Genomic DNA, 24493 nt, shown 5'->3' with positions numbered 1-24493 from the left:
CAAATGTATGAAGGTGATGTTGGGGACCTTCTAGAATCAATGCAAAGCTATGGACAAATGAAGACCTGGTAGACTAAGACAACATAAAAAGCGAAGGAGAGAAAATGGATGTGGATGATGACCTTGAGAAGAACTTTCCAACACAGTGATCTGATTAGCAAAGGATTAAGTGAAGTTCTTGAGAAAATTAGTGATATCCTCGAATATGTTTGCAAAAATTGATGTTCTTTGTGGTTATTCTGTGAAAGTTAAGCATGAATGGATGACTATTAGGTTGTGTTAGGCTGTACTTTGGGGAAAAATTATACTCCAGAACATTCCATTTACATTTTGAGTGACAGAACTGCATTTAGATATTTTTGCTCACAAAATATTTAATCTCGAAGTCTGGCATATAATACCCTTTAAGAGAATCATGAAAATATCCACGTAGTTTGGTAGATTGAAACAAGAAGGAGGCTCATCCCTTGCCTTACACGAAGTCTCCTTTGGTTGAAAATCACTTAAACATTGAACTGAGAACATTTGCTGTGTTTCCTGATTTATAGATATGTTTCTAAGAAACATATCTGTAACTTCCAAACAGTCCCAGCTGGCGTAGCTAAGGCTGTGTAATTGATAAGATGCATCTGGCTTCAAGGCACAGATTAAGTACAAAGGCAGGCTCTTGCTGTCGCTGGAGAATCCGGTTGGGGTAGGAGCTACATCTCAGGACCACTTGCTCTATATATGCGTGCCAAGATAATCTAGAGCAGGGAGAGGCAGAGAGGCAGGCAGCCTGCTGGGTTCTTCCTGCTGTTGAAAACTTACCCGGCCCTTACAGAGGAAATTTTCCCACTCTCTTATGCCCTGAATGTTTTCCCAAACATGAAGGTAAGAGAATAATTTCATTACTTTTGTAAGTGAAGCTATCTTTTCAAATGAACAGGGGTAATATAAATGTAATTTAAGTGAGGAGGGGTAATACTTAACTGAAAGACATCAAGTAAGTAGAAGGCCAGAGAAAAATACAGAAGAAAAAGATCTAGGGGTGATTTTTAGAAATCCTTATTTAAACATATTTAACAGTGCAGCCAAAGTGAATTCCTTTTTCTTATCTTGTGGTTAAATTATAGGTCCAGAGGTCTGGGAATCAGGAATTGGAGGCAACGTTTCTGAAAGTCCCGATAAAATCATAAAGAAATACAATAGTGCTATTGTTATTTCTTGGGAAAAACTTTCCTCTGGTGTATTTTTTTTTTTTTTTTTTTTTTTTTTGCTTGTTTGGATTTGGAGCCATGCAATAGGGTCCTGCAATTTATCTAAGAGCTAATAGAAAAGTAAATTTGCAGAATTGGAACTTGAGAATTTGAAATATTGGATGAAAGAGTCAGCATTGTGAGAATAGATGATACAAGTAGATGGAATAAAACTAAAGGTCTACCAAGCATACATGTTGGCCCAATGCAAAAGGGCCAAATATTAAAAAACAAAACAAAACAAAACAAAACACAACCAAAAAAACTATTCAACTAAAGACAAGACCAAAGACAGAAATCACTATCATAGGCTAAATCTCTGGAACGCAAAAATAAGTTGAGATTGCTATTAAAATTTTATTATTGTAAATTTTGGTATTTAAACTTCAAAAATGTTGCATTGTGAGGAATAATTTGACAGCTCTGTCAGTGGCTAGATTGCTTCCATAGTCACTGTATTGTCCATTGCGGCACCGAATCCAAGCTCGCTCATTATTGGGGTTAGAGGAGGAGCAAGATATGGGTCTTGATTAACCCATGTCTTCTGTGAAATTAAATAATTAAAAATTAAACACAAATCACAAAGTTAATATGTTTAAAGTTATGATGGGCAGTCTTAAAAAAGAATGAAATCATGTCCTTTGCAGCAACATGGATGCAGTTAGAGGTCATTATCCCAAGAAAATTAACACAGGAACAGACAACCAAATACCACATGTTCTTAATTTTAAGTGGGAGCTAAATATTGGGTACTTATGGACATAAAGATGGCAACACTAGACACTGCACTCCAGCCTGGGCAATAGGGTGAGACTCTGTTTTGAAAAACAAACAAACAAACAAACAAAGAATATGACGTTCTTCTGAAAGTCATCTAGCCAAAATGTTTTTTCCTAATATTTATGTTAACTGTTAATCTTTTACTTTATTTTACAATGAGAAATCTTAATAATTGATTTGTGCTTAAAAACATGTTCACAATCATTGATTATTATAATATTTTACTGCTGTAATAATAAATATACTTTTTCCTTTAATTGGTTAACAAAATATCAACAAATAAAGCAATCCATTTTTTAAAAATTTTACATATAGGGGCTTTCCAGCAAAAATTGGGAAGCCTGCTAGACAAATTCTAAAAGAGCTGTAACACTAAAGCGCTTATTTCACTCCAAGTTGCATGCAGAATTCTTACCTGTACTTGAAAGTGGACATTCATATTTTACAGTAAACCTGAAGGACATGCTTTGGGGATATGTGACAAAGAAGGACACTTGTGAAAGCCTTGGGCTATCAAGAAGCTAGAAATGGTTTTTATGTCAGACCTTTTAAAAGGAAGCAATATTTTGGCTCCACAGTCCCTATGTGAACTAAATTCAGAGAGACAGTCACAGGATTCCCTTTGGTTCTCTCTGTGTTCTTGGATAGGAAATAACTTGGGTCTGAGGCATTTGAGAAGACGTCAGGGCCAAGGGACTTCCCTCGGAGCTGGTTGTGGCCAGCCATTTGTTCTGTCCGTGCAGGACTGAGCTGAGCGTGGGACCTGTGAACCTAGGGAATGGTCATCACAGTGCCTAAGCACAGTGATGTGGTCAAGCCCAGTAATGTCTCAAATCAGGATTGTAGCTGGGACATATTTGAAGAAGGAGGTAGAGCTAATGCTCATTCAGTGATGAAAAAGAGGAGAATATAGTTCAGGGGAATATAGTTCCAGCTTAGCTACATTGACACAGAACAAAAATACCATACACCTTTTCTTTTTCTTTTCTTTTTTTTTTTTTTGAGACAAAGTCTCATTCTGTCACCCAGGCTGGAGTGCAGTGGCATGATCTCAGCTCACTGCAACCTCCACCTCCTGGGTTCAGGTGATTCTCCTGCCTCAGCCTCCCGCGTAGCTGGGACTACAGGTGTGCGTCACCATGCCTGGCTAATTTTTGTATTTTTTTTAGTAAAGATGGGGTTTCACCATATTGGCCAGACTGGTCTCGAACTCCTGACCTCGTGATCCACCCGCCTCAGCCTTCCAAAGTGCTGGGATTACAGGCGTGAGCCACCACACTTGGCCCCACAAACCTTTTCAACCAAGCAATTCTTTTATGGAGTCAGTTCCTATGCATGTCTATTACTGTCATTCATGTGATTTATTTGTGTTTGTTCTATCTCTCTTGTTCATTTATAAGGTATTCTTTCCAAAGGTAAGGAAGCATAACTGCTTCCTTTCAGAGACCAGGCTAGCAGAATTTCAAGAAATGCTTTTGTTTAATAGATTCACTTTGTATAACTCATGAACAGAACTGGTCTTGTAATAAGCAGATCTTGATGGGTTATAATGAGTATGTATATGAAGAATGTGATGGCAAAGGCATCCATGATGATAAAAAGCATATTTCCTAAAATTTCATTGAAATTCTTTATTTTAAAAAGTACTTTTAAATTTGAGACAATATCTTGCTCTATTGCCCTGGCTGGAGTGTAGTGGTGCAATCATGGCTCACTGCAGCCGCTACATCCTGGGTTCAAGTGATCCTTCCACGTTAGTCTTCCGAGTAGCTGGGACTACAGGTGCCTGCCACCATGCCTGGCTAATTTTTGTATTTTTTGTAGAGATGAGGTCTCACTATGTTGCCCAGGCTGGCCTCAAACTCCTAGGCTGAAGTGATCCTCCCACCTTGTCCTCTCCAAATGTCAGGATTACAGGCATGAGCCACCACACCTGGCTGAAATTATTTTAAAACACCTGTGACAGAATGTTAGAAATAATTATTTTTGGTATCCACATTTTGGCTGAGAGTCAAAGGCCAAGAACAAGTACTCAATATTTTTTGAAATTTTATTTTATTTTTTGAAATTTTATTCATTTAGTTATTTTATTTGTATACATTTAAGGGGTACAAGTGCAATTTCGTTACATGGATATATTGGGTAGCATTGAAGTCTGGGCTTTCAGTGTATCTATCTCCCAAATAAAGTACATTGTACCCATTAAGTAATTTCTCATCACTCTTCCCTTTCTATCCCCAACTCTTCTAGGTCTCCAATGTCTATTATTCCATACTTTTTGTCCATGTATAAACATTATTTAGCTCCTACTTGTAAGTGAGAATATGAGGTACTTGATTTTATGTTTCTGAGTTGTTCCATTTAATATAATGGCTCCAGTTCCATCCATGCTGCTGCAAAAGACATGGTTTCATTCTTTTTTAAAAAATTGAACAGTATTTCATTGTGTATATACCGCATATTCTTTATCCAATCATCTGTTGATGGACACTTAGGTTGCTTCCATATCTTTGCTATTGTGAATAGTAGTGAGATAAACATATGAGTACAGGTATCTTTCTGATATAATGATTTCTCTTCCTTTGGGTAGATACCCAGTAGTGGGATTGATGGATCCAATGGTAGTTCAATTTTTAGTTCTTTGAGAAATCTCCATACTGTTTTTTATGGAAGTTGTACTAATTTACATTACCACCAATAGTATATATTGGTGGGAATATATACTATTTCCTATTCCCACTTATCTCTGCATTCCTACCAACATCTGTTATTTTTTGACATTTTAAAAGAGAGATGGGGTCTTGCTCTGTTATCCAGGCTGAAGAGTAATGGTTCTATCATAGCTCACTGCACCCTTGAATTTCTGGGCTCAAGTGATCCTCCTGACTCAGCCTCCTGAGTGGCTGGCTGGCACTATTTGGTCATGTGCCACCATGCCCAAATAATTTGTTTTTTGAGATGGAGTCTTGCTCTGTCTCCCAGGCTGGAGTGCAGTGGCACAATCTCAACTCACTGTAACCTCCACCTCCTGGGTTCAAGCGATTCTCCTGCCTCAGCCTCCCACATAGCTGAGACTACAGGTGCGTGCCACCGTGCTGCCATGCCTGGTTAATTTTTTGTATTTTTAATGGAGACGGGGTTTTACTGTGTTAGTCAGGATGGTCTCGATCTCCTGACCTCATGATCTGCCCACCTTGGCCTACCAGAGTGCTGGGATTACCAGTGTGAACCATCGCACCCAGCTGCCCAAATAATCTTTTAAGAATTATTTTATGTAGAGACAGAGTCTTACTATGTTGCCTAGGTTGATCTCAAACTTCTGGCTTCAAGCAATCCTCCTGCCTTGGCCCCCAAAGTGTTGGGATTACAGGTGTGAGCCATCACATTCAGCCAATTTTTTCACTTTTTAATAGTAGCCATTCTGACTGTGTAAGATGATATCTCCTTGTGGTTTTAATTTAAGTCTCTGATGATTAGTGATGTTGAGCACATTTTCATATGCTTGTGAGCCATTTGTATGTCTTCCTTTGAAAAATATCTATTCATGTCTTTTGCCCACTTTTTAATGTTTTCGTTGTTGTTGTTGTTTTCATTGTTTGAGTTTCTTGTAGATTCTGGGTATTAGTCCTCTGTCAGATGCATAATTTACAGATATTTTCTCCCATTCTGTAGGTTGTCTGTTCACTCTGTTGATTATTTCTTTTGTTGTAGACAAGCTTTTAATTTTAATTAAGTTCCATTTGTCTAATCTTGTTTTTGTTGCTTGTGCTTTTGAGGTCTTAGTTATGAATTCCTGGCCTATACTAATGTCCAGAAGAGTTTTCCCTAGGTTTTCTTCTAGTGTTGTTATAGTTTCAGGTCTTACATTTAAGTTTTCAATCCATGTTGAGTTGATTTTTGTATAAGGTGAGAGAAAAGAGGATCTTCACATTTGAAAGTGAGATGCTAGACATTCTATGCAATATTACAAAGAGAGTATTCCCAAATCTGTTTGGTGATCCTTAGGCCATCCCTATTCTCAAGAGAATACAACATAGTGTATAGGAGATATAGGAAATGCTACCCTGTATGCATTTGAGAAAATGTAAAGGCACAGACCTCCTTTAGCCGAGTAAATAAACCCAGCAGTATCAGCTACAGTGTGGACATTCAGAGTTTGGCAGGACACGGATGTGTGCAGCGATCCCATGGCCCACATATGGATGGTTAAAAGAGAGCCAGATTTGGGTTGTCAGAGACACTGCCTGTGAGAGTGCTTGTCTGCAGGATGAAGCAACCCCAAGAAATAGCATTAGTTTGGAAAGGACCCCCAGGAAGCAGGCATGGGTGAGAATCGAAAGTGATTAACAAAGGGATGAATCATTTGTGCCAGAGTACAGTGGCTACAGAGTAGTAGAAAGACATCCAAAGAATCACAAAAACACTGCGAGAGATAAAGAATCAGCAGTCAAATGTCTAACATTGATTTACTATCACCATACTCCAACTGAATCAGTCAAGCAAGACTCTGTTTTACTCTTGTCTCTCTCATTCCTGTTGGTCTGGTTTTGGAGAGGACAGAGGCAGCCTGGGGAGGTGGGGAAGAGGAGTAAGGTGGTGCAATTTTGAAGTGGACTCCACTCCTCCCTCATTACAAGCATCCAGAAACTGAAAGTAAGAGAGAGATTTAAAATTGGAGGATAAATTGAAGTTTGTATATTATAATAGATTGTTTTCTGAAAACGTGACTAGTGGTTAATACCTAATAATGATTAGTAAAGCTGTGAGATAGGCTTTCCCAGGGACAAGAAAAAAAATGAGCTGACACAGCACAGAGGAAAGCCACATTGTAGAAAAAGAAAAAAAAAAAACCCACATAGCTTATAATTTAAAACAAAAAAATCTTAAAAATTATATGCTCTACATGTTTGTTGAAGTCAGAAAAATATTCATAATCTCACCCAAATAACCTCTCCCAGCATTGTTCACAGTTTCCCAAATCCTTGGCAGCTTTTCACCCTTTCAGATATGCTAATCAGCACAATAAGCTTAAACATTTTTAGAACTATAAGAGCCAGAAACAGGCAGGTAGAATTTTACAAGTGAGAAGACACCTAATCAGAGAATGGGCTATCTAAGAAGATAGTGGAAATATCCAGAAAATAATGTTAAAAAGACTTTTCATAGGTACATTGAGAAAAAGAGTTTTGGGGAGTTCAAGAAAAAGAGAGAAAATATTGGACTATTAATATGTGAGATGATTTTAAAGTCCTTTATCCAGAGTTATAAATTGGATGCATTTGATATTCTTAGAGAATCAGTAAAGATGTGAATTGCATTTTCTCCATCACCTTCAGCTGTCAGTTAAAGTAGGACAATACATACAGCTAAAGTAGGAAAATATATAAAAGAAACTACTTATAATGTGACAACCAGAAATAAACTGTTATGCTTTATTATTTTTCTTTGTAGATTTTGTTTTTCAATGCACATTTGATTTTTCAAACAAAACGTGATCACATTTTATGTACAATTTTGTAACCTATCAGATCCTCAATATTTAGGCTTGTGCTATCACATAAAGATGATTATAAAAGGCCTTAGGAGTGTTTTGTTTTAAACACCAAAGGGACACCCACAGTACTAAGGAATAACTTGAGAGTCACCACCCCCTGCCTAGTACTGTGCTTCAACCTTGGTTACCGACTTAGGAAGCTTGGTTTCTTTTTAAAATCAGCCATTCACACTGTTGCTTCTTTCAGGTTTTCTCTCCTCTTGGTATCCTCCGGAGTGCTGTAGTCAGAGAGAACAGGAGTGGAGTAAGAGATTAAAAGATGATGGGACCTTAAGGAAATGCTTGAAACCATTTAAGTCTGCTGAATATTTTCAGTTTGTGTGTCCATGGCATCACCCAACCCTTACTTGTCTTTACAGAATTCAATGGTAGGAGATAGAGTTTGATAGGATTATATCAAATTTTTATTTTTTAAAAAAAACATTTATTTATCTTTGTAATTTATTTATTTCTTTTAACTGACAAATAAAAATTGTATGATTTATCGTGCACGCCATGATGTTATAAAATATGTATATATTATAGAATGATTCAATTGAGCTAATTAACCATATACATTACCTCCCATACTTATCCTTTGTAGGGAGAATACTTAAAATCTACTCTCTTAGGAGTTTTTAAGAATATAATACATTGGTTCTAGAGCAGCCTGGCCAACATAGTGAAACCCTGTCTCTACTAAAAATACAAAAATTACCCAGGCATGGTGGCGCTCACCTGTAATCCCAGCTACTTGGGAAGCTGAGGCAAGAGAATCACTTGAACCCGGGAGGCAGAGGTTGCAGTGAGCTGAGACTGTGCCAATGCACTCCAGCCTGGGTGACAGAGCAAGACTCCATCTCAAAAAAAGAAAAATAAAAAGCAAATAATACATTGGTATTAATTAAGTCACCATTTTGTATGCTAGATCTCTTGAACTTATTCCTTCTGTGTAACTGAAGTTTTCTATCCTTTGACCAACATCTGTTCAACAATCCCCACCCTGACCCCACAGCCTTTGGTAACCATTTTGCTCTTTACTTATTAGAGGTCAACATTTTTAGATTCCAAATATAAGTGAGATCATTCAGTATTTTTCTTTCTGTGCTTGTTTTATTTCACTTAACATAATGTTATCTGGGTTAATCCATGTTGTCACAAATGACAGAATTTTCTTCTTTTTTAAAGGCCAAGTACTATTTCATTGTGTCTCTTTACCACATTTTCTTTATCTCCTTATCCTTTGATGGACACTTAGGTTGGTTCTGAATCTTTGCTATTGTGACTAATGCATCAATGAACATGGGAGTGCACATTGCTCTTTGATATACTGATTTCATTTACTTTGGATACATACTCTGTAGGGGACTACTGAATCATATGCTAGTTCTATTTTTAATTTTTTGAAGATCCTTCAAACTTCTATTTGAAATAGAAACTGAAAAGATAAGCAGAGTCACTTAGCCTTCTCCCTGGTTCTTTCACTTTTTATACACCCAAGTCACAAATCTTGACTTGTACAAATGTATGTTTTCAAATCATTTAAGAAATGTAAGCTAAAGAAAAAAACTATTAATGACAACTATAGTAGCACTAAAATAACTTATCAAAGGATATACATGATGTAAATTTTGACATCAAAAAATATAAACTGTTTGATGAGAGAGTAACAATGTAGAGTTGTATGCAAAGTTAAGTTGTAATCACTTTGAAATAGGTGTTGTGATTAAAAGACGTTCTCTGGAAGCCTCATGATAAGCACAAAGCAAAAATCTTCAGTAGCAGCACAAAACAGAAACAGTATTCAAAGAATACCACCACTGAAAACCGCGAAACCACAAAGACAGCAAGAAAGAAAGAAAGAAAAATGTATCTTCCAGCCTGGGCAACATAGGGTGGCCCTATCTCTACAATAATTTTTAAAAAATTAGCTGGATGTGGTGGCACATGCCTGTGGTCCCAGCTACTCACAAAGGCTGAGGTGGGAGCATCGTTTGAGCCTGGGAGGTCGCGGGTGCAGTGAGCTGTAATCACACTACTGCACTCCAGCCTGGGCAACAGAGGCCCTATCTCCAAAAAAAGAGTATGTACAAAACAACAACAGCAACAACAACAACAACAAAATAACAAAATGGCAGTAGCAAGTCCTTATCTATCAATAATTACCTTGAACATAAATGAATTAACTTCTCTAATGAAAAGACATAGAGTAAGTGAATGAATAAAAAACAAGACCCAACTATATGTTACCCATAGGAAACTCACCTCACTTTTAAGGGCACACAGACTGAAAGTTAGGCGATGGAAAAAAAGATATTCCACATCAATAGAAACCAAAAGAGAGCAGGAGTAACTATATTTATATAAGATAAAATAGACTTAAAGTCCAAAACTGTAAAAAAGAAATAAGAAGGACATTATATGATGATAAAGGAGTTAACTCATCAAGAGGGTATAACAATTGTAAATATATATGTACCCAACCTCAGAGAACCTAAATATATGAAATAAATATTAAGGATGTGATGGAAGAGACAGATTGCAATACAATGATAGTAGGGTATTTCAATACCCCACTTTCAACAATGAAAGATAATCCAGAAAATTAATGAGAAAACATTGGATTTGAATAACACGTTAGACCTAATGAATCTAACACACACAAACACACACAAACACACACAGAGAGAGAGAGAGAGAGAGAGAACATTCCATCCAACAGCAACAGAATACACATTCTTCTCAAGTGCACGCGGAACTTTCTCCAGGACAGATAACATGTTAGGGCAAAAAAACAAGCATCAGCAAATTTAAGAAGACTGAAATTATATCAAGTATCTCTTTTTTTTTTTTGGAATTGGAGTCTTGCTCTGTCACCCAGGCTGGAGTGCAGTGGTACAATATCAACTCACTACAACCTCCGCCTCCCAGGCTCAAGTGATTCTCCCACCTCATCCTCCCGGGGAAGCTGGGACTACAGGCGTGAGCCACCACATCCAGCTAATGTTTGTATTTTTAGTAGAGATGGGGTTTCACCACGTTGGCCAGGCTGGTCTCAAACTCCTGACCTCAAGGGATCTGCCTACCTTGGCCTCCCAAAGTGCTAGGATTACAGGTGTCAGCCAAGATGTCCAGCCTCAAGTATCTTTTCTGACCACAGTGGTATGACACTAGAAATCAATTATAGGAGGAAGCTAGGGGTAATGTTATGTGCCTGTAGTCCCAGCTAATTGGAAAGCTGAGGTGGGAGGATTGCTTAAGCCCAGGAGTTCAAGGTTGCAGTAGCTATGACTGTGCCAGTGCACTCCAGTCTGGGTAACAAAAAAAGACCCTGTCTCTAAAAATAAATAAATAAAAATAATGAATTAATATAGGGGGAATTTTGAAAAATCCACAAATATATGGAAATTAACGTGCTTCTCAACAATAAATAGGTCAGTGAAATTAAAAGGGAAATTAAAAATCTTTAGATAACAAGATAAAAATCTTTTATTTTATTTTATTTTATTATTATTATTTTTTTTGAGACAGAGTCTCGTTCTGTCACCCAGGCTGGAGTGCAGTGGCGCAATCTCGGCTAACTGCAAGCTCTGCCTCCTGGGTTCACACCATTCTCCTGCCTCAGCCTCCTGAGTAGCTGGTACTACAGGAGCCTGCCACCACGCCTGGCTAATTTTTTTTTTTGTATTTTTAGTAGAGATGGGGTTTCACCGTGTTAGCCAGGATGGTCTCAATCTCCTGACCTTGTGATCCACCTGCCTGGCCACCCAAAGTGCTGGGATTACAGGCGTGAGCCACTGTGCCTAGCCAAAATCTTTTATCTTAATATAAACAAAAATGGAAACACAACATACCAAACATATGGGATACAGTAAGAACAGTTCAAAGAGGAAAGTTTGTAACAATAAATGCCTACGTGAAAGAGAATAAAGATTTAAAATAAATAAGCTAATGTCATACCTCAAGGAAACAGAAAAAGAAGAATAAACTAAACCAAAATTAGTGTAAGAAAGGAAATAATAAAAATTAGAGCAGAAATAAATGAAATAGAGACTAGAAAAACAGTATAAAAAGATAGATAAAATAAGTTCTTTTTTGAAAAGATGAACAAATTTGACAAACTAGATTAATTTAAAAAAAGAGAGGATTCATAATACCACAAAAATACAAAAGATCATCAGAGACTATCATGAATAATTATACACCAACAAATTGGATAACTAAGAAGAAGTGGTTAAATTCTTCTATCCATTTAGGTCCTTTAAGTGTTTCTGTAAAGTGTTGTTCAAGTTTAATGTTTTCTTATTAATTTTCTGTCTGGATGATCTTCCAGCATTGAAAGTGAGGTATTGAAGTTTTCTACTGTTATTGTATTGCAATCCATCAGATCCTGTGGATCTGAAGAAAGAGATGGGTTGCAATACAATATTTATATTTTGTATAAATATAAATATTTGTTTTATGTGTTTAGGTGCTCCAAAGCATACAACATACAAAGACTGAATCGTAAAAAAATAGAAAATCTGAACAGAACAATAATGAGTAAAAAGATGGAATCTGTAATCAAAGATCTTCCATTAAAAAAGAAAAAAAAAAAAAAAAAAGCCCAGGACCTGATGGCTTCATGGCTGAATTCTACCAAACATTTATTTTTTATTTTTCCTCACTGTCACCATTTTTATTCAGCATAATACTGAAAGTCCTAACCACAACAATTGGGCAAGAGAACAAAATAAATGGTATTCAAATTTAAAGAGAAGAGGTCAAGTTGTTTTTGCTTTTAAACAACATGACCTTATATTTAGAAAAAACTGTAGGCTGGGCGTGGTGGCTCACACCTGTAATCCCAGCACTTTGGAAGGCCAAGGTGGGTGAATCACAAGGTTGCGAGTTCGAGACCAGCCTGACCAACGTAGTGAAACCCCGTCTCTACTAAAAAAATACAAAAATTAGCTGGGTGTGGTAGCACATGCCTGTAATCCCAGCTCCTCAGGATACTGAGGCAGGAGAATGGCTTGAACCTGGGAGGCAGAAGTTGCAGTGAGCTGAGAACACGCCATTGCACTCCAGCCCGGGCAACAGAGCAAGACTTTGTCTCAAAACATACAAACAAACAAAAAAACAAAACAACAACAACAAAAACAAAAATACATTGGGGACCACGCGCGGTGGCTCGTGCCTATAATTCCAGCATTTTGGGAGGCCAAGGTGGGTAGATCATGAGGTCAGGAGTTCAAGACCAGTTTGGCCAACATAGTGAAACCCCATCTCTACTAAAAATACAAAAATTAGCCAGGTGTGGTGGCACATGCCTGTAGTCCAGCTACTTGGGAGGCTGAGGCAGGAGAATTGCTTGAACCCAGGAGGCAGAGATTGCAGTGAGCTGCGACCATGCCACTGTGCTCTAGCCTGGGTGACAGAGTGAGACTCTGTCTCAAAAAAAAAAAAAAAAAAAAAAAAAGCAGACCAGGCATGGTGGCTCAGAGTTGTAATCCCAGCACTTTGGGAGGCTGAGGTGGGCAGATCACAAGGTTAGGAGTTTGAGATCAGCCTGATTAACATGGTGAAACCCCGTCTCTACTAAAAATACAAAAATTTAGCTTGGTGTATTGGTACATGCCTGTAATAATTTCAGCTACTCAGGAGGCTGAGGCAGGAGAATCGCTTGAACCCAGGAGGCAGAGGTTGCAGTGAGCTGAGATTGCACTACTGCACTCCAGCCTGGGCAACAGAGTGAGACTCCATCTCAAAAAAAAAAAAAAAAAAAAAAAAAAAGAAAAGAAACATTGGGGAGAGGGTAATCTCTTTAAGAAATGTTGTTGGGAAAACTGGGTATTTATAAGAATAAAACTAGATTCCTATCTTCTGCCATATACAAAAATAACTCAAATGAATTAGACTTAAATGTAAAATGTGAAATTATGAAGCTACTAGAAGAAAACATAGGGAAACATCATAGATCGATGGTTTAGGCAATGTTTTTTGGGGTAAGATCTCAAAAACACAGAAAACAAAAGCAAAAATGGACAAATGGGATTATATGAAGCTAAAAAGCTTCTACAAAGGAGAACACTCAAAACAGTAAAGAGAGACAACCTGTGGAAATAGAGAAAATATTTGTAAGCTATTCATCTGACAAGGGATTAAGAATCAAAATATATAGGGAAGTAACCCAGTAGTATATATTAATATTAATCTGATTAACAATGGGCAAATGCCCTGAATAGACATTTTTCAAAAGAAGACATACAAATGGCTAATAGGTATATGAAAAAATGCTGAATATCACTAATTGTATTAGGCCATTATTTGTGTTGCTATAAAGAAATACCAGAGACTGGGTAATTTATAAATAAAAGAGGTTTATTTGCCTCGTGGTTCTGCAGGCTGCATAAACATGGCATCAACATCAGCTCAGCTTCTGGTGAGGCACTCAGAGAGATTTTACTCATGGCAGAAGGTGAAGCAAGAGCAGGCATGTCACATGGCAATAGTGAGAGCAAGAATGAGTGAGGGGACCAGGTGGAGTGGCTCATGCCTGTAATCCCAACACTTTGGGAGACTGAGGTGGGCAGATCACATGAGGTCAGGAGTTCAAGACCAACCTGTCCAACATGGCGAAACCCCATCTCTACTAAAAATACAAAAATTAGCCAGGTATGGTAGCATGTGCCTGTAATTGCAGCTACTCAGGAGGCTGAGGCAGGAGAATCACTTGAACCCAGGAGGTGGAGGTTGCAGTGAGCCGAGATTGTTTCACTGCACTCCAGCCTGGGCAACAGAGCAAGACTGTCTAAAAAAAATAAAGAATGAGTGAGGGGGAAAATGTCATACACTTTTAAACAATCAGATCTTAACGAGACTCACTATTGCAAGGATGACACCAAAGGGATGGTGCTAAACCATTTATGAGAAATCCACCCCTCCCAACAGGCCCCACCTCCAACATGGGGATTACATTTCAACATGAGATTTGAAAGGGACATCTAAAGTATATCTTTCTGCCCCTGGCCCCCTGAATCTCCTGTCCTTCTCACACTAAAATAGATACCTGCCCAATAGTCCCCCAAAGCCTTAACTCATCTCAACATTAACTGAAAAGTCACAAATCTCAAGAACAAGGTTCAATCTAGAGGTAAGTTTCTTCTACCTATAAGGTTGTAAAATCAAAAAAAGTTACTTACTTCCAAGATATAATTGGGGTACAGGCATTGGGTAAATGCTCCTTTCCCAAAGAAAAGAAATCAGCCAATAGAAAGAAGCTACATGCCCCATGCAAGTCTGAAACACAACAGAGCAGTCATTAAGTCTTAAAGCTCCAAATAATCTCCTTTGACTCCAGGTTCCACATCCAGGACACACTGCTGTGAGGAGTGGGCTCCACTTCACCTCTTGGGCAGCTTTACTTCTGTGGCTTTGCAGGGTTCAGCCACCATAGTTGCTGTCATGGGTTGGAGTTGAGTGCCTGAAGCTTTTCCAAGCTCAATATGTAAGCTACTGGTAGATCTGCCATTCTGGGGTCTGGAGGACAGTGGCCCCCTTTCCACTAATTCACTAGGCAGTACTCCAGTGGGGACTGTGTGTGGGGGTTCCAACCCCACATTTCCCCTCTTTACTGCCCTTGTAGAGGTTCTCTGTGAGGGTTCCACCCCTAAGCAGACTTCTGCCTGGGCAACCAGGCTTTCTCATACATCCTCTGAAATGTAGGTGGAGGCTGCAAAGCCTCCTTCACTCTTGCACTATGTGTGCCTATGAGCTTAACACCACATGGAAGCTGCCAAGGCTTACAGTTTGTACTTCTTGAAGCAGCAACCCAAGCTGTATCTGGGGTTCACTGGGCTAAGGCTGGAGCTGGAGAGTGGCCTGCACGCAGGGAGCAGTGTCTTAAGGCTGTGCAGGGAAGCAAGACCCTGAACCTGGCCCATGAAGTCATTCTTTCCTCCCAAACCTCCTGACCTGTGATGGGAGGGGCAGCCTCAAAGATCTCTAAAATGCCTTTGAGGTCTTTTCTCCATTGTCTTGGCTATTAACACTTGGCTTCCTTTCAGTCATGCACATCTTTCTAGCAAGTGGTTGCTCCAAAGACCCCCTTGAATTCCTCTCCTGATGATGCTTTTTCTTTCTCTGCTGCATGGCTAAGCTGCAGATTTTTCAAACTTTTATACTGTGCTTACCTTTCCTATATCAATTCCAACTTTAAATCATTTCTTTGCTTCTAAATCTGGCATAGGCTGTTAGAAGCAGCCAGACCACATCTTGAAACTTGCTGCTTAGAAACTTGTTCTACTAGATACCCTAAGTTATCACTCTTAAGTTCAAACTTCTACAGATCCTTAGGGCATAAAGAGAATACAGCCAAGTTTTTGCTAAGACATAACCAGGTGACTTTTGCTCTAATTACCAATAAGTTTCTCATTTCCATCTGAAACTTCATCAGCCTAGACTTCACTGTCTCTATCACTATCAGCATTTTGGTTACAATCATTTAACCAGTCTGTAAGAAGTTTCAAGCTTTCTTTCATTTTTCTGTCTTCTTTGGAGCCCTTCAAACTCTTCAAACCTCTGCTCATTACCCAGTTCCAAAGCTGCTTTCACACTATTAGGTGTCTTTATAGCAATGCCCCAATTCTCAGTACCAATTTTCTGGATTAGCCTGTTCTTTGTGTTGCTATAGAGAAATATCTGAGGCTGGGTAATTTATAAAGAAAAGAGGTTTAATTAGGTCATGGTTCTGTAGGCTGTACAAGGATGACATCAACATTTACTCAGTTTCTGGTGAAGCCTATAGGGAGCTTTTACTCATGGCAGAAGGCAAAGTGGGAACAGGCATGTCACATGGCAAGGGTGAGTGCAAGAGATAACCCAGACATTCAAAGTAGAGCTAATACTAATCCTTCTCAAACCCTTCCAAAAAATTGAAAAGGAGGGAATACTTTCACATTCTTTTTATGAGGCCAGTGTTATCCTGATATCAAAGCCGAAGAAGTACGTTACAAAAAAAGAAAACTACATGCCAACATTCTTGATAAACATAGTTGATATAGATACAAAAATCTCAACAAAATAGTCGCAAAATGAACAACACATTAAAAGGATCATCTACCATGACCAAATGGGATTTATTCCTGAAATGCAAGGATGGTTCAACATACACATATCAATAAATATGTTATATGAGATTAACAGAATGAATGACAAAAACTATATGATCATCTCATTAGATGCAGAAAAACGTTTGACAGAATTCAACAACATTTCACGATAAAGACTCTCACCAAGTTAGGTACAGAAGAAAAGTACCTTGACACAATAAAGGCCATATATGAGAAGCCCACAGCTAACATTATACCCAACAGTGAAAAATTGAAAGCCTTTCAGTTAAGCTTTGGATCAAGACAAAAACGCCCACTTTTGCCACTTTTATTCAACATAGTATTGGAAATTCTTGCCAGAGCAATTAGGCAAGAAAAATGAATAAAAGGCATCAAAATAGAAAGGAAGAAGTGAAAATGTCTATGTTTGCTGGTGTCACAATCTTATATGTAGCAAACCCTACATACTCCACCAGAAAACTGTTAGAAGTAATAAATGAATACAGTAAAATTGTAGAATATAAAATAAACACTAAAAAGTACATTTCTATAAACTAACAACAAACTATATGAGAAAGAAATGAAGAAAACAATCCCATTTTCAATAACTACAAAAAATATTTAGGAATAAATTTAACCAAGGAAGTTAAAGACCTGTACATTGCAAATTACAAAACACTGATGAGAAATTGAAGAAGACATAAACAAATGGAAAGATATCCCTTGTTCATGGATTGGAAGAAAATATTGCTAAAATGTCCATACTACCCACAGTGATCTAGAGTTTTAGTGCAATCTTTAACAAAATTCTAACATCATCTTTCAAAGAAATAGAAAAAATATCTTAAAGTTTCTATGGAACCTCAAAAAACCCCAAATAGCTAAGGCAATCATGGGCAAAAAGAACAAAGCTGGAGGTATTACTTTCCCTGATTTTAAACTATACTACAAAGCTGTAGTAATTAAAACATCATGATCCTGGCAAAACCATAGACCCATCAACCAGTGGAACAGAATAGAGAACCCAGAAATGCACCCCATATGTATGGTCAATTGATTTTTTTTACAAAGGTGCCAAGAATACACAATGGGGAAAGGATAGTCTCTTTAGTAAATGGTGTTGGGAAAACTGGATATCCACATGCAGAAGAATTAAATTGGACCCTTATCTAGCATCATATATAAAAATCTACTCAAAATGGGATGAAACCTTAAGCATAAGACCAGAAACTGAAAAATTGCTTGAAAAAAATCTAAGGGAAAAACTGTATTGTTCTAGGTAGGGTTTTTTTGGATCTGAATCCAAAAGTGCAGGCAACAAATGCAAAAATAGACAAATGGGATTATAACAAACTAAAAGCTTCTGCATAGCAAAGGAGACAATCATCAGTTTTCAGAGACAACCTGCAAATTGGGAGAAAATATTTGTAAGTCATGCAGTCAATAAGGGGCTAATATCAAAAATATATATGGAGCTCAAACAACTCAATAACAAGAAGACAAAAAACCCAATAAATTATCGGCAAAGTACCAGGAAAGGGAGATGGAAGTAAAGCAAAAATAAAAAATGGACAAGAGACCTGAGTAAACATTTCTGAAGGGAAGACATGCAAATGACCAACAGATATGTTTAAAAAGTGCTCAACATTGCTAATCATTAGAGAAATGCAAATTAAAATCACATTGAGTTATCATCTCACACCCGTCAGAATGGCTACTATCAAAAAGACAAAAGGCAACAAGCATTGGTATGGATGTGGAAAAAAGGGAATCCCTGTACACTTGTACACTTGGTAGGAATGTAAATTAGTACAACTATTATGGAAAACTGCATGGAGGTTTCTCATAAAACTTAAGAAAATTATCATATGATCTAGCAATTCTACTTTTGGGTATTTACAAAAGTAAATGTTCATTGCAGCACTACTCACAATAGCTGAGTTATAGAATCAACCTAAGTGTCCCTCAACAGATGAATGGATAAAGAAAATGTGGTGTGTGTACACAATGGAATAGGATTTAGCCTTAAAAAGGAGGAAATTCTGTCATTTATGACAACATAGATGGAATTGGAAAACATTATGTTAAGTTAAGTAAACCAGGCAAAGAAAGACAAATAGCACGTGTTCTTATATGATGTAAAACAATCGAACTCGTAGAAGCAAAGTAGAATGGTGGTTACAGAGACTGGGATAATAGGGCAATAAAGGTCAAGGGTACACAATCTCAGTTAGCAGAAATATATTTTGAATTCTATTGTACAGTGTGGTGAATGTAGTTAATATTGGTGTATCATACATTTCAAAATTGCCAAGAGTAAATTTCAAATATCTTTACCACAAAAAATGTTAAATATTTTAGGTGATAGAGATGTTAACTGGCTTGATTAAATTATTTCACATTGTATTTAGAAATCATAATATCACTTTGTACTCATAAATTTACAAAATTATAAATTGTCAATTTGTAGTTATAAAAAGAAATGCAAGCTAAAGTAATACTTTATTGTTTTTCTTCTCCAGGCAATAAGCTTATTCATTTTGGTGGGATTTGTAGGAGAGTTCCAAATTTTTTCAAGGTGAGGACTTTTTGGGTTGTGTGTAAAAATCATTAAATTAAAAAAAAGTTTTAGAAATTCTTTAGTCTAATTTTGACATTGCAGTTTGAATCTGTGTATCCCTCTAACATATTTTCTCTTTCCATATTTTTATAAAAGACAATGATAACAAAAGTGTGCTTTAAAAATTATTCTTCTTTTACTTAATTTTTCTCCCTGTAAAATGGAAGACTAAAAGTATAAGTTTTTTGTACCAGTGCTGTGGTTTTATCTGTAATGCAGATAATCACAGTGGACTTATATATCTTAGAGCAATATTTGGTCTTTAAATGTAACCCTTGCAAAACATCCTCTGGATTTTAAAGGTTGAGAGTTTTTTAAGAAAATAGTCTTGTCAGTTCTTGAGGCCTGGAGAAAAGCCAGTATCGTTTATCCAAGGCTTTGTTATTCTCTCACTGTGTCAGATTGACAAGACAGAGCCAGGTCAGTTCACTTTATGGAACGATCAGAAAATGTGTCAGGGGCTGTGCTAGGTACTGGGGATACCGCAAGGAGCAAGAAGGCACTGGGAGCATGCTGGGTGATTCGTATCTTGAGCCAGTTCATGGCAATATGAATGTGTTAAGGGCTCGGACAGAGGCCTGCTCAGGGTGATGTGGGAGCACAGCAGGAAGGTCAAGCAAACTTCCTCTCCTAAGCCTCCATGTTTGGGGAAGCCCTCTGCGTTTCCCCAGGACAGAGACTAGAAAAATAACAGTAAGTTCAGATTGTTCAAGGTTGTCAAAAGTATTCAGGTATTTTGATCATTGGTACCCTATGAAAACCACAGGTTGGCAAGATTGGCCCTGTGAAAGCAGCCGAGGCACACACTACAGAATGAGAGTCGTTACTTTCAGAGTAACCTGACCCTCTTAAGACATGCAAGAATCATCTTGACTCAAGATATCGCCCAGCCGAGGAATGTGCTGGGAATCCAGAATTCAGGAATACTAGTTCTTTTATCCTTCGTAGAGCATCATTTTAGGCAAGGCTTCCTTAGTCTCTTAAAGCTGACTCGGGTAGTCTTTTCCATATGACACAGCCAGAATGTGAGCACTGTATGAGAGTCAACTCTCCATTTGTACATGTACTTTATTTTAGTGGAACTGTTTAAGCTCAAATTGCCCTCCTTGGTTGTGTGCTTGAGAAGTGGCCTAAATGAACAGGGGATGCATTTAAATAAATTCCTGTCCATTCAGCCTCTGCCAATTTTTAGTTTTCCACTTCTCATGGGGACTTTTTATAGTTTCTTCTCTCTCAGTTAAGTGTTTCTGGATAATTCTTCAACTCATCATTCAGAATCTCTTCAAAGGCCATAAAACCTTCCTCCCTTCAAAGGTCATAAAACATATTTACATATGTTTTCATCTACCCTCCCAACTCAAACTCTCCCTTATCTATATTCCCGTAACACATCATACTGAATGGATTTCTGTTCTGAAATCCATCAAATGAGATATATTGTACTACGATTATTTGTTTGTACATCTGTCTCTCTGTCCTTCCTTCTATTAATAATCAATGACCTACCTTTTTTTTTAACAATTAAACTAAATTTTATTTTTTATTTTTTATTTTTTTCTGAGATGGAGTCATGCTCTGTCACCCAGGCTGGAGTGCAGTGGTGCAGTCTCAGCTCACTGCAACCTCTGCCTCCCAGGTTCAAGCAATTCTCCTGTCTCACCTCCCAAGTAACTGGGATTACAGGCATGTACCACAAAGCCCGGCTAATTTTTGTGTTTTTGGTAGAGATGGAGTTTCACCATCATGGCCCAACTGGTCTCGAATTCCTGACCTCAAGTGATCTGCATGCCTTGGTCTCCCAAAGTGCTAGGATTACAGGCGTGAGGTACCATGCCCGGCCAATGACCTACCTCTTTTATTATTTCTACAACTCTAGTGTCTTTAGAATCTGGCATATAATAGATTTTTTTTTTTGAGACAGAGCCTCCCTCTGTCACCCAGGCTGGAGTGCAGTGGTGCAATCTCTGCTCACTGCAGCATCTGCCTCCTGGGTTCCAGTGATTTCTTTTGCCTCATCCTCCTGGGTAGCTGGTATTACAGGCACGCGTCACCCTACCTGGCTAATTTTTTTGTATTTTTAGTAGAGATGGGGTTTCACCATGTAGGCCAGCCTGGTCTTGAACTCCTGACCTCAGGTGATCTGCCTGCCTCAGCCTCCCAAAGTGCTCGGATTACAGGTTTGAGCCACTGTGCCAGCATAATAGATGTTTAGTAAGTTTTAATCTCTGAGTCAGTGGGGCTCCCTCCATTTTTGTATATTTTAGGATGCTTTTAGTGTCTCTTAGGAAAAAATATTTGCAGCAACATTTAACTATTTTTGACTGTTTTCACTATTCTTTGTGTTCCCTTGTGTATCTTTCTACTTGCTTTATGACGGACAATTTGACACTGTGGCAGTGCCTCCTCTCCAGTCAACTGCCAGTGGGACTCCTATGCCCCTTGGTCAGAATGCAATGGCTGTACCAAGACTCAGGTAGGAACACACAAAACTTTGTATTTGATTATTTATGTGCAGAAATACTTAGGCATGGCCAAAATGGTATTATCTTTTGAATGTTCATTAAATAGTGTCAATGTTTTTTGAAAACCATGTTAGTAATTTTGAGGGGAGAAAAGTATGATCTGTTTAATAATTAATATTGTAATAAAGTAACTTGTATATTCATTTTTCTTGAAGGACTTTTCTAGATCTTATCTTGGAGCTAGAAATGTAGATAGGCTAAAAGTTCAAGGCAATTTACTAACTCTTTAACTATGAGAGAAATAGGAATAACATAGAACGAAATTTTTAGATAATTTAAAATGTTTTATATTCACTGAATTCAACTTTTCTTCTCATCTCAAACACACACTAGCAAATAGCAAAATGGCTGCTTGATTTTACTTCACAAATAGCGAACAACTATGAAAAAATATTTTGCAAAATATCTTAAAGCTTAATTGCTAAGTAATACAAGTACAATGTTGAACTTAATCTGAGTATTATAAAAAGCTTCTAAAAATGTTTGTATTCCTTATAAAACGTTCATTGGAGAAAATACAGAAAATTATAAAGAAATAAAGCATTATTCATAATTCTGCCTTTTTCTTTCTTTCTTTTTTTTTTTTTTGAGTCGGAGTCTCGCTCTGTCCCCAGGCTGGAGTGCAGTGGCGCGATGTCGGCTCACTGCAACCCCTGCCTCCCAGGTTCAAGTGATTATCCTGCCTCAGCCTCCCAAGTAGCTGGGACTACAGGCGCGTGCCACTACACTCGGCTAATTTTTTGTATTTTTAGTAGAGACAGGGTTTCACCATCTCGGCCAGGATGGTCTCCATATCCTGACCTTGTAATCAGCCCGCCTCGGCCTCCCAAAATGCTGGGATTATAGGCCTGAGCCACTGCACCCGGCCAATTCTACCATTTAGAAGAAACAAATTATATAACAGTGTTTGGTATTTATTCCCTCAGCTCTGTGTACTTTTTCTCTGTGTATGCTTCTAATTTAAAAAAATGAGATTATTTTATCATAGCTTTGTGTTCTGCTATTTTAATCTAACATTATACTATCAGCAAAATAATTTATGACAGCAGTATTACGTTCCATGATATGAATATAGCCTTCTTATTTTTCCACTTTTTTATTGTTTGATTTATTTTTTATTTTTTTATTGTTTGACATTTAAATTGTTTCCATTTTTGTTATAAAGAAAAAACTTTAATAAACATTTTGAATGTAGATATCTGTCCTCTTTTCTCACATTTTTCTGAGAATAGTCCTAGAAATAAAATGTTCATCTTAAAGTTGCTGAACATTTGAAGAGTTAAATATTCTAGAAATAGTCCAGTTTGGGTAAAAATATATATTTAAAAATCACTTCTAATTAATAAAATAACAGAATCATACCACAGAAGATAATGATTATTTTGAAGCATCATCATTATCGTCAGGTATTTATTTAGTACCTACATGGTGGTATTTTCAAAACAAATTGCCTGAATAAAGCATTTGGCTTCTAGCAACTCTAATAAATAACAGCTCTGATTACAGGCAAACAGGTACATGAATAACAAGCAAAGGTCAAAGAAACATCAAACACGTTAAATATTTTTATCATTTAAAAAGAAGAAAGAACACTAAACAGAAGCAGAGAGATAGAGGGTGTTTTTTATACAAGCAATTTTTTTCTTTGCGTGAAGGTGCGATGGATACATCCCAGATTATAAAAACAAACTTTTCATTCAGAGAGAGACAAGTGAAAATGAGAAAGGGCCTATAGGGTCAGACTTTGACAGGTGAGAATGAGACTGTGGAGAGTGGCTGCCATCAAGGGCTCCCTGGTAATATGGAGAAGGAAAACACTTTCTTATGCAAACAATGCCATCTGTGCTCTGGAACTTCACAAAGGACACTGTTAAGTCACACATGAGCGGCATCTTCATCACTTACAAAGAGACTAAAGACGGTATCAAGACACCTTACCGAGTTCTGTTCCCACTCATATTCCTCAGTGGCTCCTTTGCTTAAACAAATGAAAGGCACTAGAGCCATGCTAGGGCTGGTGTGTACCTGCTCAGAGTTCAAATGACGCCACTGTGACCCCTCATGATAAGGAATTCCCACTTCTAACCCAATTTAGGATGGATAAATAAGTTCGACATTGATATGTACAGCAACTCTTCCCTGTTGATCTTCACTCAAGGTTTAAATCCTCAGGACGCTCAGTTTTGGTTCCATTTTTGTTTTGTTTTGTTTTCTTAATGGAGAAGAGGTGAGTACAGGAAAAGGTCTGGAAGATGCTCACTGATTGCCAGGGGTAGCTCTTTCTTTTTGTTTAAACATTAGATACATGTCTTCGTAGTGAATGAGGATTAAATAAACCTTAGTATGCATTAGTTCTGAGTTTCTCATTTAGTTTGATAATTTCTTCAGTTTTCCTATGTTCTTTTCCCTCAAGAGGTTTGTATTTTACATATTCCTTTGCAGACATAGCTTCATCTTTGGATTACTTAGGTTTCTGTTTTGTAAATTTGACTTCCATATTCATGTACTTCTCTCTGAATTGTTTTGCTTGCCTTTCTTCCTGAAGAAGGTTTACAGTTTAGCTGAAAGGAATTGCCGTTACTCTTCTGAAGGTTTCCCTAACTCTGCTTCATCTTAACCCTTTCCCAGTACCCTTATCCTCTCTCCAGAAAAAGTCATTTCACTTTCTCTAATGAACTCTTGGAACACAGATTTGGTAAATATACTAA

At 37.6% G+C, this 24493-nt stretch overlaps 1 protein-coding gene and 1 non-coding gene across 2 annotated transcripts in view; one reads left to right on the top strand and one right to left on the bottom strand.

Annotated features, from left to right (window-relative positions):
- The first annotated feature begins 678 nt into the window (after positions 1-678).
- The window catches only part of C7 (complement C7), an 80156-nt gene continuing 56341 nt past the window's right edge, over positions 679-24493 (top strand). Inside the window, exons 1-3 of the mRNA XM_007961472.3 lie at positions 679-873; positions 19166-19221; positions 21661-21736. Coding sequence (XP_007959663.3) covers positions 868-873; positions 19166-19221; positions 21661-21736 — 138 coding nt within the window. The 5' untranslated portion in view covers positions 679-867. The remainder of the gene's footprint in view (positions 874-19165; positions 19222-21660; positions 21737-24493) is intronic.
- Positions 2332-2393, bottom strand: LOC119621535 (U7 small nuclear RNA). Its single transcript, XR_005238088.2, has one exon. It is a non-coding gene; the product is annotated as a U7 small nuclear RNA (small nuclear RNA).

This window comes from Chlorocebus sabaeus, chromosome 4 (genome assembly GCF_047675955.1).
Source record: "Chlorocebus sabaeus isolate Y175 chromosome 4, mChlSab1.0.hap1, whole genome shotgun sequence".
Taxonomy (NCBI): Eukaryota; Metazoa; Chordata; class Mammalia; order Primates; family Cercopithecidae; genus Chlorocebus; species Chlorocebus sabaeus.
This window is presented reverse-complemented; position numbering and strand designations above follow the sequence as displayed.